The sequence below is a fragment of the Parasteatoda tepidariorum genome, chromosome 10 (genome assembly GCF_043381705.1).
Source record: "Parasteatoda tepidariorum isolate YZ-2023 chromosome 10, CAS_Ptep_4.0, whole genome shotgun sequence".
Taxonomy (NCBI): Eukaryota; Metazoa; Arthropoda; class Arachnida; order Araneae; family Theridiidae; genus Parasteatoda; species Parasteatoda tepidariorum.
In genome coordinates, this window is record NC_092213.1 from 56,125,838 (window position 1) to 56,144,813 (window position 18,976).

The 18,976-nt window shown below is 29.3% G+C and overlaps 1 protein-coding gene across 1 annotated transcript; it reads left to right on the top strand.

The window, feature by feature from the left end:
* The first annotated feature begins 1,653 nt into the window (after nt 1-1,653).
* LOC107457397 (uncharacterized) lies at nt 1,654-18,225 on the top strand. Its single transcript, XM_016075554.3, has 3 exons — nt 1,654-1,801; nt 11,854-13,449; nt 16,232-18,225. Exons 1-3 carry the CDS (start codon nt 1,778-1,780, stop codon nt 16,424-16,426), a joined length of 1,815 nt encoding a protein of 604 aa, XP_015931040.1. The 5' UTR covers nt 1,654-1,777; the 3' UTR covers nt 16,427-18,225.
* The last annotated feature ends 751 nt before the right edge of the window (nt 18,226-18,976 follow it).

Here is an 18,976-nt window from a genome sequence, read left to right on the forward strand (position 1 = left end):
ATTATCCAGCATTACACTATCATGCTACATACATTTTCAACAAAAAAAGCTAAATTTATGTACAAAATTATAGTTGTATTTATTATAAAAGTAATTCTTAACGTACATTGCCACATGCATTCTTCAGTTTAATTGCAACTGATAAAATCCGTTTTGTCTGAGTTTTTCGTTTGAAATGCAAACAAAAAGGACAATGGATTTTACTGCTTTCTCTAAAAGTTAAGTGGCTGTGAAAATCAATTCAAGGTCATTTCCCCCATGAAATGCGTTAAAGCTTGAAATGCTCTGAAATATTTTGGGAAATAGGAAAACTGGACAAATTTTTAAAAAAAAATAATAAGCTACGCACTGTAAGGCAAAATTAATCGAAAAATAGTACTAAATCTGCTAAGAGAAATGTAGTAAATCATTATACTATTATTCCTGCCTATGATTTGGTAATAGGTAATATAATTGAAATTAACAAAAATTAACTATGTATTAAATAGGAAAATTTATGGAGAAATGATGGTAATTCTTTTAGTAGAAAAGGAAAATAATCGCTGCATTATTATTAAAAGTAAAAATGCTTGTTTGATTTTTTTAATAGATGTTTATTAAAATAAAATTATAAGTTATTATTGACGCCAATGGTATTTAATTAATTTCGGTAATAGGCATTTGGTATTATGGTAATTAGTGCTATTTTAATCAATACCAAATAATTTAATGTAGGTAAAATTAGTATATTTGGTACCTATTAAAACTGCAGTGACACTGTGCAGTTTTGTAGATAAAGTAGAAATAGGTTTTTACGGCCCTTCGAAAGGAACAAGTACCCAAAAAAATCGCTAATTGTGGAAAATTTTGATAATCATGAATTAACCTCAGTAATAACATCATTTTAAAGATACTGAATACAGTTAATTCGTTATTTTTATAAGATGAATTACTAAAAAGGTTTCTGCCTTAATCTAGTAACGTAAAGCCACCGGCAAGGACAAAAAATAATAATAAATATTAAAGAAATTCGTATTATTTTAGTTTTACTACTAGTGCTGGTCAGTTTTCTGCATAATTTCGTAGTGCTGTTCAGTATTGATTTAATAAAAGCTTATTTTGTTTACTTCGTACAGGTAATAGGCATTCAGCATGTATGCATTATAATTCCAAATTTATTAGATAATTATTAGACCTTTATAAATAAATGAGATTCGTNTTTTTAAAATAAGAACTTTTTACTTTTTACTCGTTACTTTTTTTAAAAATACTTGTACTTTTACTCGTTACTTTTTAAAAGTAACGTTGCCATATATGAACAAAACTAACCAGAAATTGCCACTTAGAATTTTGAATTTTACTGCCCAAAACATTACGTTTAACAAGGTGCAAAAAAATTATATACATTATATTGTGCTTTGATATTTTTTTACTTTCCTTTACAATAGGTATTTAAAAATTAAACAAACATATTAATTCAAAATATTTATCGTCTGCCAATCATCTTGTGAAAACAATAAAATAGTTTCACTTCCGAAATTGTTTTCTCAATCTTCATCGATTTCCTTTCTCAATTAAGCCGAATAAATTTCCTCAAAATTTCTTTCTTCTTTTATCGTTTTTTTTTCCGTTTTTTTTTTGCCCCGATAGCTCTTGGCTTTCATGTCCTATATTTGGAATATTAAGCTAGTGTGAACAACCGAAACCACATAAAGTGGTCGTTTTCTGTCACACTGTCGCTTTCTAAATCAAACCGTGGAACTTGCTGGCAGACGAGTTCCTATAGTTTGGATCTGCAATGATGATTCTCTCATCGGCATTGGTAAGTGGGCATTAGATCTTCATTTTATTTTTATGGGGGGAACTTAATGCGTGATTTAATTTTAAATATCGTTTGGCATCGGATATTCTAAAGAAGAATATAAGATTTAGACTTTCCAAACTGAAATAAATTTGTGAATTTAGTAATAAGATTTATGTGTAATATATAATCTGCATTTTATATACATATGTATAAAAGAAAAAAGGAAATTTTTGAAATTATTTATTTTGCAAATAAAACTCTCAAAATATTTAAAATTTGATTTTTAATTAAATTTAAAATATTGTTTTTAAAAATAATTTTAAAAAAAATAAAAATTAAATAAAAAAATATTTAAGAAAGTATTTTAAAAAATATTTCTAAACTGATATTATTTCTGTGCTTATTTTTAAGAAATTAACACAAATAAGTAAAAGTTTTACGCACTAAAAGAAATATCCTACATCATACTCAAGAGGGGGTCCTTCCTAAAAATTATACATGAATAATTTTTTATCATATTTCTACTGATACGTCTTGTTTCTTTTTTCGTTTTATAATACTTTAAAGAAAACGATAGAAGATTTAGAAGTGATTTATTTAAAAAGTAAAACATCAAAAAAATATTTAAAAAGTTTTACTTCAAATGAGATTTTCAAATTCTTCAAATGAGAGATGGGTTTGAATATTATATGAATATTTAGAAATTCTAAAGAAGTATAAATTTTTTAAAATCTACAAACAAATTATTATTTATTTAAAGAAACTTACTCAATTAAAAAATTTATAAAAAAATTATGTGGAATAAAATATTCTACATTTGCAATACAATCTGCAGTGTCAAGAAACCAGAATATTGGAGTGGATAGGTAATTTAAGCGCAAATTTAAACATTGTGAATTAGAAACCCTTAAAAATTAGCTTCGATTCCTATTCAATGCTCCAACTAATTATTAATTTAATTCTAATTAAATTATTTCAGCCGTGATGGCTCAGGGGATAGAGCGTTCGCCTTTCAATGAGGTGAACCGGGTTCGAATCCCAGCGATGGCTGGTCGATACCAATCCGCATCCGGTTCGCACTGACAGTGCTGACGTGAAATATCCTCAGTGGTAGACGGATCATGGGTTAGAGTCCCTTGGCCGTCAGGCTAACCGTGGGAGGTTCACGCGGTCTTCCGTTCCATGTAACGCAAATGCGGGTTAGTTCCATCAAAAAGTCCTCCACGAAGACAAATTTCTCCCAATACTCGATCCAGGAGTTCCCTTGTCTTCTGGATTGGATTCAAAATTACAAGGCTACGGAGTTGAACATTAGTAGTCGTAAACCCAAAAAATTGGGTCGGCTGTTTAACCGCGGTTATAACATTATAATAATAATTAAATTATTTAATTAGTTCTAGTTAAAATTAATTATAATTTAATTAATTTTATATTTTATTATAAGCTTATTGACGTAATCTTTTCCCTGCCACCATAGCTGCAATTTTTCCTAAATAAGCTACGCAGTAGGTATTGTTCTAAAAAAAGTCGGGTTTGCGGGGGTTATAAATTAAATGGAAGAACACTAGTCAAAGGCTCACTATATTAGTTTACAGAAAGATTAACACCGATATTTCTAATTAAAATAATCTAGCACATTTTTTTAATGAAAGCAATCTAATTGGCTATGTTACGGAAAAAAAATCGAACTTTTTGTTAACTTTTCGGGATTACATAAATAAATTTCATTGGAAAAAAGTTTAAAAAGAAAACAAAGAACTTTAAAGCTTAATAGTTTCAAAACTTATTAAAATTTTAAAAAAAGAAATGCTATAATTATTTTTATTTTTAAACATTATGTGGCTGTAAAAAATTGAAAAACTTAAATTTGTTTAATTTTTCTTTTACATCGAAAAAATTGTAAACAAAAAAACAGAAACAAAGAATAACACATAGTTTCAATTCAATTTCTTAACGGAAAATAGAAATTTTAAAAGGAATTTGCAGACAAAAAATCTTCCACTATGACGTGAACTAACTAACTAAAAGAAAGAAAGAAAAAAAAACTGATAATAGCATTAATGACATTTCTCTATCAGAATGTTTCGTAAACATTATTCTAAAATTGTACTGATAATTCTCGATCTAATAATTTTTGTGTTATAATCTACACCTCCTGCTCGCTTCGTTCCCTAATTCCCAAGTTTGCTACGCAATTATTTTGGCTTTGAATCTTTAACTGAATTTACTTAAAAATTAATAACTATTCAATTAAAAGGTTCAAAAATTTCATATTGTATTGACAGATTTTCTTTCACAGAAAAAATTTCTGATTCAATTTTAATAAAATTGATATATATTGCAATTATTAAAAATATATTGCAATTATTAAATATTATTAAATATGCAATTTATTAAAATATATATTTTAATAAATTGAAACTTCATCTACAATTTTGTTTTTTAAACTTTCTTCACTTTTTTGGTTTCAATAAATAAAAAAATTCGTTTAGTGTTTTTCACCGAAGAGATTATTTAGTAATGATGCAAAAAGTTAATTCCTCATAATGTTTTACAATTTTACATTCATTATTCTAATGTATATAAAATTGTATAAAATTGTATGAAATTGTATAGGTAAAACTGTATATAAAACTATATTGACTGAGCACAGTTTTGCACGAAGCTTTAACTAAAAATAAATCTAACTTCGTTTAATAATTGTAAAACGATAACGAAAAATGATGCCGAATTAGGAAATATATTAGTATTTATAATATAAGAACACCACTTTTAGTTAAGTCTTTACTTAAGAGTAATAATAATAATCAAAATAAAGAACATAACAGGAACAGAGAATAGTAAGAAAGTATAATGAATAAGTATTACAGTTATTGGCTTCGTATCACGAGTTGGCGCATGCAAAGTGAGAGTAAAGGGAACCGGTAGAGTTTATCCCATCGATTCACGAGAATGCAAAGAAAGTCTAGAGTTTATCCCATCGATTCACGAGAATGCAAAGAAAGTAAAAACGAAAGAGAAACGGAGAATAATGAGAAAGCGAATAAAGACACCTCATTCGGCACACGCTTTAACCCTCCCAACCAATGTAAAAGTGAACTCTTCCACATAGCTTTTCCACCACCGGCCAATTTGTCGTGATTGAACCTTTAAATTAGAGATACGAAAATGGTTCACAGATAAACTTTCACTAAATTAATTCTTCGTTAACTTTCATTAAATTGATTCTTCGTTAACTTTCCTTAAATTAATTCTTCGTTAACTTTCATTACATTGATTCTTCATTAACTTTCATTAAATTAATTCTTCGTTAACTTTCATTAAATTGATTCTTCGTTAACTTTCATTAAATTAATTCTTCGTTAACTTTCATTAAATTAATTCTTCGTTAACTTTCATTAAATTGATTCTAATGACAACCAAAGAAATCTGACTCCTCGTGTGAGAAAAGTGGATCTGCCACTGATTACGTCATCATTTTAATCTACATTTTATACATATATATAGAAACATAACAGTTTAGAAAATTTTTGCATACCATTATTTTACAGACATATTAAATATAGTTCATTGTTTAGAATAAGAAACGTACACTTAAATATAAAAAAGAATGAAAGAACAAAAACTCTTTTGTTTTTTGAAAAAAAATATTTTTAAAAGAAAAGTGTTTCATATTGCGATGAAATCAAATAAATTGGTTTATTATAAAAAAGCATATTTTTATTTCGTAATTGATTTAATAAAGTTTAGGAAGTTCTAACACGGAAACATAAAGGGATACATAAATAGAGCATTTTTAATAAAAAGTGTGAAACTTAGCTTTTATGTTTTTGATTATCTATAGTTTGAGAAATAAAAAGTTTTTTAAACATCAAAGCAATGTTGTTTTTACAAATTTAAATCTATAAATAAATCGAAATAGTCGTTGGTGTTTAAAAGAGCCATGAACGAGGAAACATCGTTAGAGGGAAACGATTAGGCTTAACTTGGGGATTTATTTGATAAGTTATTTCTGCCCGCCCAAAGCAGAACAATATATGATCGCAAAAATACCGAATAGGAAAAGAAATAAATTAAACTAACGATTCGTAAATGAATGATAATGTGTTCAAAAAGCGATATTAAACCGATCACGTTTTTAAAGACTACCAAAAAAGAAACCAGCTGGAACAATTTAACGGAAATTTTTCCACAAAATTAAACATATTACTCCAAAAAAATATTTTAAAAAATATTACTTTTAAATGCATTGTTTGTAACTTTTTATTAACATTGTTGCATTACTTCAGTATTTTTCGGAAGATTTGTTTTTATATTTATAATGGTAAAAAAAAAAATTCTATGCTTCACTAATGAACCTTGGTAAAAAATTATTTTATCCAGCTCCGCATGTAAATATTTAAAATAAGTGGTAAAGGGACTAGCATGGATAATTTTTATAAATTTACCAAAAATGCATTATTTTAAACGTATATAATACTTTCTTTTCCTTTTGTTTTTTAATTTGAACATTTATTTTCGTAATAATCGTTCGAAAATAAGCGTTTCATGAAAAAAAAGATAATTTAGAAGTATATTTTTATGTCGTACAGCCTAGACTTAAAACTAGCTGCCTAGAAAGGGGCAAGCAAAAAAATGTTACGAGGCAATTGTACATAAATCATAAAATCAATTATTTACTCAATTTTTACTTTTAAACAATCAAATAAAACTAAAAAGTAACAATTTTCATTTTAATTGGTGTTAAAACTTAATAAATTCATAACAAAAGTCTTCCAATTCAAAGGGTGATTTTCCTTGGATATTCAAAAGCAAATTTTGTACTTTACGATTCTATTTTTAATTTAAAAATTTTATTAACTATGAATTCAACCACCACAGATAAAGAATTTAAATAAATAAAACATGATATTCATGAGTTTTTCAGTGAATCAAAGAAACAAATTCTGCTTACCTTAATTGTTTTTTCATTACAACTTTAAATACTGTAGGAATTTATTATTTTCAGGTTTTTTTGCAACGTAATAATAAATTTATTAACAATTGAACTGCATTACAATTCTAAAAAAGACTGTGTCCCGAAAAGATTAAATCTAAAAGAAATTCTCTCTTGCAAGACATCAGTTTTGCATTTAGAGGTCTTATAAAGCTGAATTTTTTAACATATCTGTTTTATTTGAAATATAATATGAGGTTTTAGTCACAAACACATTAATTTGCCTTTTTATTGTTACCACTAAAATTTCAAGGCCCGAAGGGAAACCGGTAAGAGACAGTTCTATAATTTGTGGTACAGCAATCGACAATTACAATTTTTTTTTTTTAAATTTTCTTCGAAAGTTTAAAAAAATGTTTTCAGTTCAGTTATACATATATATATACAAAAATAAATTTGAGGACAATTCAGTCTTCAGACTTTATTTTATCTAAAAATCTATCAATAATAAAATGTTTACTTTCTAAAGTTAAATATTATTGCATGCAACGAAATCGAGATTGAAGACTTGATACTCTAAAAAATATATATTTGGTGAAGCCATAAATGAATTTTGATGATTGAGCAGGTATTTGATGATTGAGACCGAATCCGATGATTGATGCATTTTTCTAGAATGCGCGATACACATTCATTTATTTTATCAAGATTTGCTTTAAAACTTATTTGTTATCAAAATGTATTGCTTATTATTTTCGCACAAATTCTAGTGATAAATAAATGATCTGAAAGGGAAATAATTTTCAATCATTTCGATGGCTTAGTTATGATATTTGCAAACACATTTTAATGGCTTGATATATAGGATAAATATAGTATAATGTATGAAAAACATAATTTATTTTATCTCCAAAAAATCGCAAAACAGATTTTTAATCAAAAACTTTTAATGGATAATCTCTTAAGCAAGAGAATACTATCTATAATAATATATTAGCATTTTTAATACATTCTTGGTTATTCATAATTCCCTCCTGGGTTTCGAAGCGTTATAGTAAAAAAACGAAGACAAATATGGCAAAAAAGAGCATATGAAATTATTCCGAAAGTATTCAAGTTTTAATTTAAGCAGTTGAAGATAGATGGCCGTAACATGTACCACTGAAGCCAGTTGTAGTAAAGAAAAATGGCGTTTACAGGCGGAGGGAATTATGAATAACCCTGTATTATTGTAAGTACTAAATTAAATTTAAAAAGATATAGTAAATTAGTTAAGAAGAAGTAAAATATTTTTGAATCGGGCTTTCACGGGACTTAAAGAGGTGATGAAAGCTTCTGTGGTGATGAAAGGCCTTTGCCTAAAGTGGCGATGAAAGAGAATTAAATATTGATACTATTATGGATAATTAAAAATCAGTATTGTATTATTTTTCGTATGATACATCTCTCTATGCTATTTATTAAATATCATACTAGCATGTATAATACATACCTGTATGATAACTAATAATTAGTAAAAATATATTTAAAGGATTTTTAAAAAAGCAACATTTTCTAGCATATTTCTTTCAGGTACAGGGCTGTTTTTGTTGGTTGGCTGGTTGATGTGTTATAATTAGAGCCCGGATTTTGATGACCTAACAAATCTCAACTAATGCCCTTAAAAAGTGAAAAAAATGCCCTTAAAAATCCTAAAAATTGCGCAAAAAATGCCTTAAATAAAGTAAAAATATTGAATTAAAAAATGTTTTGCTCTTTAAAATTATTATGAGTCATTTCAGAAAATATAAAGCAATGCAATACTTGTTCTACGTTCATTAAAGTTTGGAAAATTTGTTTTACATCCTAAAATAACAAAAAAAGGAAAATATATTGACACCAAAATATTTTTATTTTGTATAGAAGCTTTAATGGATATAACAACTTCCATCTCATAATATTACTAAATATCAGAATTACATTGGATTATTAAATGTTTTTTGATAATTTGAAATGTAAACGAGCGTCTCTTGTCTGAAAGTAAATTTTCATTCCTGCAGAAGCTTCTTTCAACGTCTACTGATGTTATAGGTGCGTACTTGAAAAAGACGGTCTCACTTACTGACAGTTCTTCTTCAATTTGAAAAGATTTTGCTTCACCTGTTAATATTCTGTAGATTTTCTTCATTGTTTGGAAGCCAGTGTAATAATGAAAATTGATAAAAAAATAATAAAGATTGGAAAAAAATAACAAAAAACTTTAAAAAATGCATTAAAATGCAAAATACGCCCCAAAATTTAAAGAAAAATGCCCTATAAGTCTAAAAAAATGCTCTAAAAGACAAAAAAAGGTCCAAAAATGCAAAAAATGCAAAAAAATGCAAATGTCATCAAAATCCGGGCCTTAGTTATAATCAATAAGAATAATTGTGAAAATAAATCACTAAGACACTATGTAGGATCATTTACGGGTGTTTTTGTTTTGTATATGAATTATTTGCAATGCAAGTCGTGGTTGTAGTTACGATTGAATAATTAAATAGATTAAATAAATAAAATTGAATTGAGATTCTACCACTTCTTACAGTTTTAGTCTCCCATGGCCCATGGCATTCCTGCATTTCAAAGTCTTTTGCTAAATTTAATATGGTAGATATAAATGCTTATCTTAATGGAAGAAATATCACCAATGTAACCATGTTGCTTCTAAGTGTGTACCCAGGCATCTTACGCTTAAAAAACTTAAAAAGTGGTAGCAAAAGTAAGAAAATATAATGTGTTTTTAAAGGTTCATATTCATCACTGCACTTAATATTTCCAATATATTTGTTTTGAATTTTTGCTTTCAAAGAGGAAGCTAATGCAACAATTTGGGTCCAATTTTTACATTTCTTTAATCACCAAATGTATATATCTTTTGAATTAACAACCTTTCTTAAGTATAATTATGCTAACGAGTTAAATTGTAAATTAGTCTGATGAAATTTTTTTTAATGAGTAATTTAAATGAATAAAGAATCGATTCAAAAATTCAGACTTCATCCATAAAGCCATACAAAGTCAGAAAAAAAAACAATAGTAATTACTGCCTCAAGAACCTTGAAGCGTGTAACTCTGACAATTATTTTTTTTTCTCCAAACAATTGTTTCATTTTAATTAGCTGCAGGCAATTATTTCTGTTAAAGGAAATCTTCTTGAAATCGGGTGTCTTCTCTGGAAGACCCGGAATCAAAAATATTTCCTCGCACGTCTATGCTAACAAGATTATTCATTTATTTTTTATTATTTTTGTGACAGAATGGTTATTTTACAATCTTCAAATATCATAACATAATTATAGAGCTGTTTTTCATTGTTATTGTTACATCACACTATAAATAAAGGGGTAGGTAAGAGCTGCCAGCACAGCCCGGAAGTAAACAATTGTTTTTACGACGATTTCTACGACTGAATGTGAAAAAAAATTAAGCACTGGCACATGTGAGCGGTGTGTTTAAACAAAAAACATATGACAAAATTAACCTGATGCTGTAATATAATGAATATTGCAACTTGGTGTAATGCAGTAAATGTACCCCTAATGTAACTAAATTTTCTTTAAATGTAATATATTTTTCAACAAAATAGAAAAATGTTAAAATTGCTTTGTTTCCATTTTTTTAAATATTTCTTAACTTGTAAGTTTTCGATAATTCGAGTTTTTGAAAGTTCGCCCGCACTTCTCGAATTATTGCGATTCTACTGAGCGTGTGTGTGTATATATATATATATATATATATATATATATATAATTGTTGTTTGAGAAGGTGTAATACTCTGCTTTTGAGCTGGGTAACAATTTTTAGATAATTTTTTCCTATACAGTAAATTCCAGAATAGTAGTTGATTGGTTGGTTCTGAAGATAAGATTTCCTATAAAATCAGCTGCATAGTTAGGGAGAAGGGGTGCAAGATAAGACATTTGCCCTTGGAAATAGCTTCAAAAGGGTGCTAAACTCAAACAACACAATTTTTCATGTAACATAATAATTATAACACATTTTCTCAATAAAATATTTTTCTCTTTTTGATATCACCTGCTTCATTTGCTAACTATGTATTCAACAACTTCTATTTTGTTTAAAATTGATTTACTTCAAATTTTAACAGGTAGTCAATAATTATTGTTCATTCTTTAATCATAATAATTTTTCATTACCTTTAACAACATCATCATATTGATTAAAAAATATCTTTATTTAATAGAAACTATATTGGCATAACATATATGCTATTTAATATTTAAGAACCAGTTTTTTAAGCAGGGTCAGGCAGGGTTGACTACTTGAGTTTTGATTTTGTTTAAATTTTCAGGAATTGTTCTTTATGTAAAACTATTAGACGCATTTTTTTCTTAGGGGAGTTATGGGGGTCAAAACTGAAGATCATCTGGAACTTTGAGAAAAACACATCTATTTACACCCAGTTGTACTTTTTTGTGAAACACTGAAAATTATTTCACATTCTTTGGCGTCCACACTAACTATTAAAACATGAGTAATTTTTGTGGACCTTAACATTGGAGGTCAAAGGTCATTCAAAAACCTTCAAAATAAGGGCATTTTCTTAGACTTTGTCAAAATCTACTTTATAACTATAAAGGCATATATTTCTGTGAATAATTACTAATGAATAAAATCTAAACACATTAACATGTGTGGTGTATATTTGACGTGACCTTAAAATTAACTTTAAAACACCAAGAACCTGAAATTATACACCACTTTCAAGGTTATTAACTGCTTTCACCAAAACTCATCTATAAGAATTGTTGGNTAAACCAAGAATAACAATTGATAAACTACCACTTTAAAATATATATTTGCTGTCCGAATATATATACGGGAAATTTTTCAGAAACTATTTGCACACTAAAATGGGGTCGGCTTACAGTCGGATCCACGACCGACTCTCGCAAAATTCCACGGAAATATCCCGAACGAAAATATTTCTCTGTTAGTCAAACAGAGATATATACTAACTTCAAAATTTTATTTTACCATAAACAGCTATGGTTTCATATTCCAAAAATATTTATGATTCATTTTTAAAATTGACTATTGTAGCTCTGTTCGTTTCGGATAGTATTTTGGTAAATTGTAATTTTTTTTTCAGATTGCTGTATTATTTCTACTTCAAACAATTATCTCAGCAGAAAGTATTAAAAAGAATCCTACTGGTGACCAAATTCCAAGCGAAGACATTTCGATCCCAATTATAGCAGTGGATGTAATTTCAAGAGAAAGTGATGAGTTCTCTGATTCCCCGACGATAGAAGCTTATGAGCCTCTCTACTTGGAGGAGATCGTGCAAACTAGTCAAAAACCAAACCACGAAGATCCTAGTCAAAATGACGTTCTCAATTCTCCCGAACCCAGAGGTAGCAGCGACAAAAGAGAAGAATATTACGACGAATTAGCCAAAAAAGCCGAAAATGCCTTTCCGAGCTTACGACCCCTGAAATTCAAACCAGATTCGAAGGATGAGGAACAAGCTGGTGCGTCTGCTTCAGATTTTTATGTGCCACGACCTTCTCTTGATATTAAAAATTTTTACAAACCAAATTATGATGAGATCTTCCCAACATTCCGCAATCTAGATCGTTCAAAAAGAGCAAGAAATTTCGGTTTTGACAGCAGTGCGGAATTTACTCCTAAAAGAGGTTTTTCAAGTGGCGGCTATGACATGAATGATCCAAGAAGTTTTGAAAGAACGCCTAAAGGTTCTTCAGATGTGGATTCACCTTATGTTGATACAAAATCTGAGTATTATAAGCCCTCAAATCCGGAACCATATTCCAATTCTGAGTATTACAAATCATCAAAAGAAGAAGAATACCCAAAAGAAGATTCTTACAAATCTTCAAAACCAGATTCTTACATAAAATCGGAATTTTATAGATCTACCCCGGATTTATATAAGCCTGCTTATTTCAAATCATCAAATCCGAACGCTTACTCAATGTCTGATTATTATAAGTCTCCGAATCCTGATGCACACTTAGAGCCAAATAATTATAAGGAACAAAACCCTGATGCATACTCTAAACCAGATTATTATAAAGAACCAACTCCTGATACATATTCTAAACCAGAATATTATAAGTCTCCAAATTCTGATGTATATTCGAAACCTGAATTTTACAAGTCACCTAATCCTGATGCATATTCGAAACCTGATTTTTATAAGGCACCTAACCCTGATGTATATTCAAATCCCAGTCATTATAAGGCACCGACTCCAGAAATATACTCGAGTTCAGAATATTTTAAACCAATCAATTCTGATAACTTTTCGAAACCTTCTTTTCGTAAATCAGCTTTTCCCAATATAGCTCCCGGACCAACGTACCACCGGACATCAAATTTACCACAGAAATATCGTAGTAGATCCAGAAACGCTGCATCAAAACCCCACAACTCTCCAGTATCTAGTCGAAACACAAAAACCTCTTCGCCAGTGTCCTCGTATCCAAAAACTTCTGTTAAAAGACCAAGAATTGGATCAAGAAAGCGATACAGTACACGGCCATCTGACGAAATCCACGGACGACAAAATGATTATTTTGAAAATGATTATACTTCGAAACCTCCAACAGCTCACAAAACCGAAAAGCGTACCGTAGCACCAATTCTAGGTTCTGAAGAAGGAAGGCTATTTTTAGCCGGAGCTAATTATGGAAAACCTGTGAGAGAACAGTTTCATGAGCAGGTAATATAATGAAATATTTTATTTAAATAATGTTGTGTTGTTTCTAATGCCACTTGGCAATATCAGCAAGCCTGCTTGGTCAAACCAAGCGAATTTAAGGCAGGTGGTTCGTTTCCTGTTTTTCTGTAGCACCATCTATGCTCAATAATACGACTTCAGCCACACACGCGTCACTGCCCATTTATAGGGCGGACCCATTAAAACATCCATTCCTTCATCCACAGATCGTAATTTTGATCTGAAACAGAGATCTTGACCTGATCAATCCCCAATTCAGTACCCCAGACGGATTGATTTGTTATGAGTACATGAAGGACTTTGTGACTCGGAAGATTTAACGCGCACCCGTCATCGTTTACTACACATCGTTCACTTAGGCTGGCGAGGATCGAACTCACGACCTGTTGAACATGGGCCCATCACCCTACCAACCAGGCTATCCCGGCATTATTTAAATACTTATTAATACATAGTACATTTTAATACAAAGCGAATAAACACTCTCTATGTAACCTTACACAGCAAATTTACATTTTATAAGGACTTTCATTAAAAATGAAATTTAAATGCAAAAAAGTTATTCTGTGAGCTTTCAAACACAAATATGAATAACTTTAGTGCTTAAAACAGAATCTCAAATTAATGCCCACAATGTGCTTCAGTAAGAGAAGAAGAAACTACTTAATGAAACGACGACGAAATTTATTTAAGGTTTTACATATTTAGTCGTAAAAAAAGTAAAAAATTCCTGTAATCTTTTGAATTCCTGTAAAAAATTACCCAATATTAAAAGCACGGTTATCAATACAAATTAGCATCTTGCTTCATAGTGGATTATTTGTACACCCAAAGCTTGACATTTGCCCTTGCTTCATAGCCAAGCTTTTATTGCCAGCATTCAAGAGGTGGTTATGAACTCATACCACTTTCTACGCTTTTTTGCCGCCGACCGGCCTGTTTAAGGGTTAAAGAACTGCCCTTGCATCAGAAAGGTTCTGGGTTCAAATCCCAGGCCAGGCATGAATGTTTATTCCTTCTCTGTACTATCTGTCCTTACTGTGAGCAACGTTGGCCCACCTTTGATGGGCCAAAAGAGTGGCCGACAAATTTTTCCCTTCAGGTGCCTGTATGACCTAGGTCATTATCCAGGTACGCATTGGTAAAAAAAAAGGAAAAAATGAATGCTTTTTTGTCCAGTGCCAGTGAAAAATCAGATAAAATTCTAAGCAAACACTAATTTTGATAATTTTATTAAGCTAAATAACACGACGGTATCTTTACAGGGCTCTTATTTCAACTTTGCAATTGTTTAGATCAACGTGATTTTTTAAACGCAGTATTAAGTATTAAAACAAAATGTTTGTTGCTGCTTGAAGACCTACAAAGCGTAAAAGCTAACTGCCATGAATGATGAATCAACACATATATTCGTCGAAGCAAATGCAAATGTCGAATTTCTTTGCTTCCTTTAACAAATTATCCCACTGCTGATTTTCTATTTTCTTAAAACTACATCTTCTAAAGGAATATTTCCAATTATTCAGAGATGCCAACTGCTCCGGACATGCAAAAATAATTAAAAAAACGGTAAATAACTACTAAGTAAATTTTGCAAATATGTGACTATTTTCACTCGCTTTTTAAAAGGTATAGCATGAGATAAGTACTGTAAAGTGGTGAATTATATAAGCCTACGAATTATTTAGAAATAGTGATGGATAGAAATATACTAAATTGAATTTTTTAAACCAAGAATCACAATTGATAAACTACCACTTTAAAATATATATTTGCTGTCCGAAGCAAGTTGGCACCTCTGATTATTACTATTATTAGCAAAATTAAAACTTTGTTTAGTTTAACAAAATTTAAGAAAAGAAACACTTGTTAAGAATTTGGCTTAAACAATAATTTACAAATTTTTCAAGCAAATCGTTATTAATCATTATCATTATCGTCCTGAAAGGGAATATAAATAAGCATTTTTCTTTTCTTAACACTGTTGAGGTTAAAATTTGACTTGTAAAATGTTACAATATACAAAACCTCTATGTAAATTAAATCAAAGAATATTTCATTAAGTGTCGATTTGTGAGCACTTTTGATTCTCCCCACATTGGTGACCCGTACGTGATGTGAACACGCCTACCTCGACAGAAACTCCCACTTCGATTTGAACACGGATGGTCCACATAAAACAATTGACTTGCTACTCGTAACTGCGCCATTATCCCCCTCCTCGAGCTGTTTCTACTCAGTCTCGATTACACATAACGTAGGCCTGTATACACTCGACTCCTAATAGCAACGCAGGAGTAACCACGACCGTAAGCTTAATACAGCTCTCACGATCAGCATTCAAAAGTACGGTGATCTTAATACAGCTCACCTGATTTCTCACAAAATTAGTGAATGAATCAACTAGTGGTATCCGTTCATCGAATTCCATCATAGATATAATTCTGGTAGGGGAGTACTGTAGTGTGTCTACCACTAGAGAAGTACAATTCCAATTCACTGGTATCTAAGACATGTTAGCTCGATTCCATGTTGGGGTACCTTTTCATAAACGAAAGTTGACATGGTCGATGTGACTCCCCCCCCCCACATTGTGTAGAGTGTCTACCAATACAGCTTTGTTTTTATACATTTACAAAATTTATGATACTAGAATAATGATTCATGAAATCAGCAATTTCTTTTCATTTCTCTTTATAGAAATTTATTTTCTAATGAGTTAATTTTAGGTACTGTTTTTAAATTTTTGTCATGTTTTGTGCAGGGAACAGAAGGCGCTCATTCTTACAAATTCGGCTACAATACCGGAGATAAAGACAATCCAATGGCAAGATATGAAGAGCGAGATGCTGATGGCTTAGTCAAGGGTTCCTACAGTTTCGTCGATGCAATGGGACAACTTAAAGTTGTAAAGTACGAATCGCATCCCGTCTTTGGATTTAGAACGACAGCATCATAGAAATATTAGCTATCAGAAGACATTTACTAGTGAATTTCTCTAAGTTTAGAATTCTCCTAAGGCTCTTGGAACTACTGAAAATACCACGGATTGCTCAACTTTTTTGAATACGAACCTCAATGTTATTTTTTATTGCAGTTATTCTATTACACGATTTAAATTTCCCATATTCGATAAAGTGATAAGTTGAAATGTGTTACCAATCAAAATTAACTATAGTTTTGTGAGAGGAAGCTATTATAAATTGAAGTATGTTGCTAACCAAAATGAGCCACTGTTTTTTTCAATCAAAATTAACTATAGTTTTGTGAGAGAAAGTTATTATAAATTGAAGTATGTTGTTCACCAAAATGAGCCACTGTTTTTTTCAATCAAAATTAACAATAGTTTTGCGAGAGAAAGTCATTATAAATCGAAGCACGTTGCTAACCAAATTGAGCCATTGTTTTTTTTCAATCAAAATTAACTATAGTTTTGTGAGAGAAAGTTATTATAAATTGAAGTATGTTGCTAATCAAAATGAGTCACTGTTTTTTTTTCAATCAAAATTAACTATAGTTTTGTGAGAGAAAGTTATTATAAATTGAAGTATGTTGCTAACGAAATTGAGCCATTGTTTTTTTCAATCAAAATTAACTATAGTTTTGTGAGAGAAAGTTATTATAAATTAAAGTATGTTGCTAACCAAAATGAGCCACTGTTTTTTTCAATCAAAATTAACTATAGTTTTGAGAGAAAAGTTATTATGAATTGAAATATGTTGCTAACCAAAATGAGCCACTGTTTTTTTTTCAATCAAAATTAACTATAGTTTTGTGAGAGAAAGTTATTATAAATCGTAGTATGTTGCTAACCAAAATGAGCCACTGTTTTTTTCAATCAAAATTAACTATAGTTTTGTGAAAGAAAGTTATTATAAATTGTAGTATGTTGCTAACCAAAATGAGCCACTCTTTTTTTTCAATTAAAATTAACTACAGTTTTGTGAGAAAAAGTTATTATAAATTGAAGTATGTTGCTAACCAAAATGAGCCACTGTTTTTTTCGGAAAAAGTTCATTTAAGTTGAAATATGTAATCAATAAAAATGAAGCATATTTTTGTCAGAGAAAGTTTATAGAAATTGAAATATGTTATCAATCAATTACCAATCAGTTCTAATAAAAAAGCAGCCTAACAATAACACGAATTTGTTTTAGCAGTTCATTAATATATTAATTTTTAACAATTACTTAGTAGTAGACGAATTAGCTGTTTTGAACGATGCTCAATATTAGGTGTACAGACAGTAAAACTCATCATCGAAATCAATTTTTAAAAGAGGAGAAAAAACTATTCTATACTTCTATAAATAATCTAATAAACTGCTCATTGGACATTAAAAGTAATTAAAATCTATGAAAACTGTTGAAGACATTTATACTGAAAGTACTACCAATAGTTATATTTTATCTAAAAAAAATTAGGAAAATTTCTTACCGACAAGTTTAATTCTGAAACTTTGTTCTAGTTGGTTAACAAGCTATTACTTAATTCTTTTATTCTAAAATTATTTCGTTGTTTGAAAATTTAACCGCAAGCTGTAACTTAAAATATTTTTCATACTTTTTCATTTGGATCTAAATTTATATGTTCATCAAATTCTATTATTATTTAGGAGATTCTAACTGATCGCAAGTATGTCACATTTATATTTTTGTAACAATTCTTACATTTCAATCATTGTACATATTTCATTTTATTTTCATTGCCAAATCATTATTTCATTAGTAGGTCTTTTTTTAATTTAGAAAATCTTGCTAAACCTTTGTGAAGGAAAAATTATATACGTATTTGTTAATATATTATGTAAATATTTTTATAGTACTGCAAATAATTTTTATAATTGGAATAAAGCTGAAAAATTATGAGTAGTATTTGTTTCACTTGGATAATATTTTACAACGAGAATAATTGTTTCTAAACAAATATTTTCAGAGATTGTTTATAGGGTTACATTAAACAGTAAAGTTTTAAACAATTTTGACAAAATTGAAGCAAACTTTATATTTTAATCCGTTTATAATCAGCACTTTATATTATTGAAACATGCGTGAAAATTCTTCGTCGATTAGTCTTTAAACGATAAAGAAATCTTTTAGAATTAATATTGTTCTATTACCAATAATAAAATTGCAAAACCTAGAAACGTAGTTTTCCCATTGAAATTTTTAGGACAGTTTATAAGATATATATATACATATTTGTCATTAACATTGATTTAAACTTAGGCTTTACGTCAGAGTGCCACAAGAGCACCTGTCATATATGACGTAAATTATAGAGTATGAAAAAGAAACATACTTGCAAATTTCTCAAACTTTTCGTCGGAGACTTTTCTCTTATAATTGAATTCCCACTTTTTGTGGAAGACATTTCTCTTACAATTTAACGGTAAAAAATGTTTATACTACACCTATTTATTTTTTATTTAATAAATTTTATTTCCATGGTTTTAAACACCACTAAACAAACAATTGAAGCAAATATAAAAACATGATAATCACGGCGA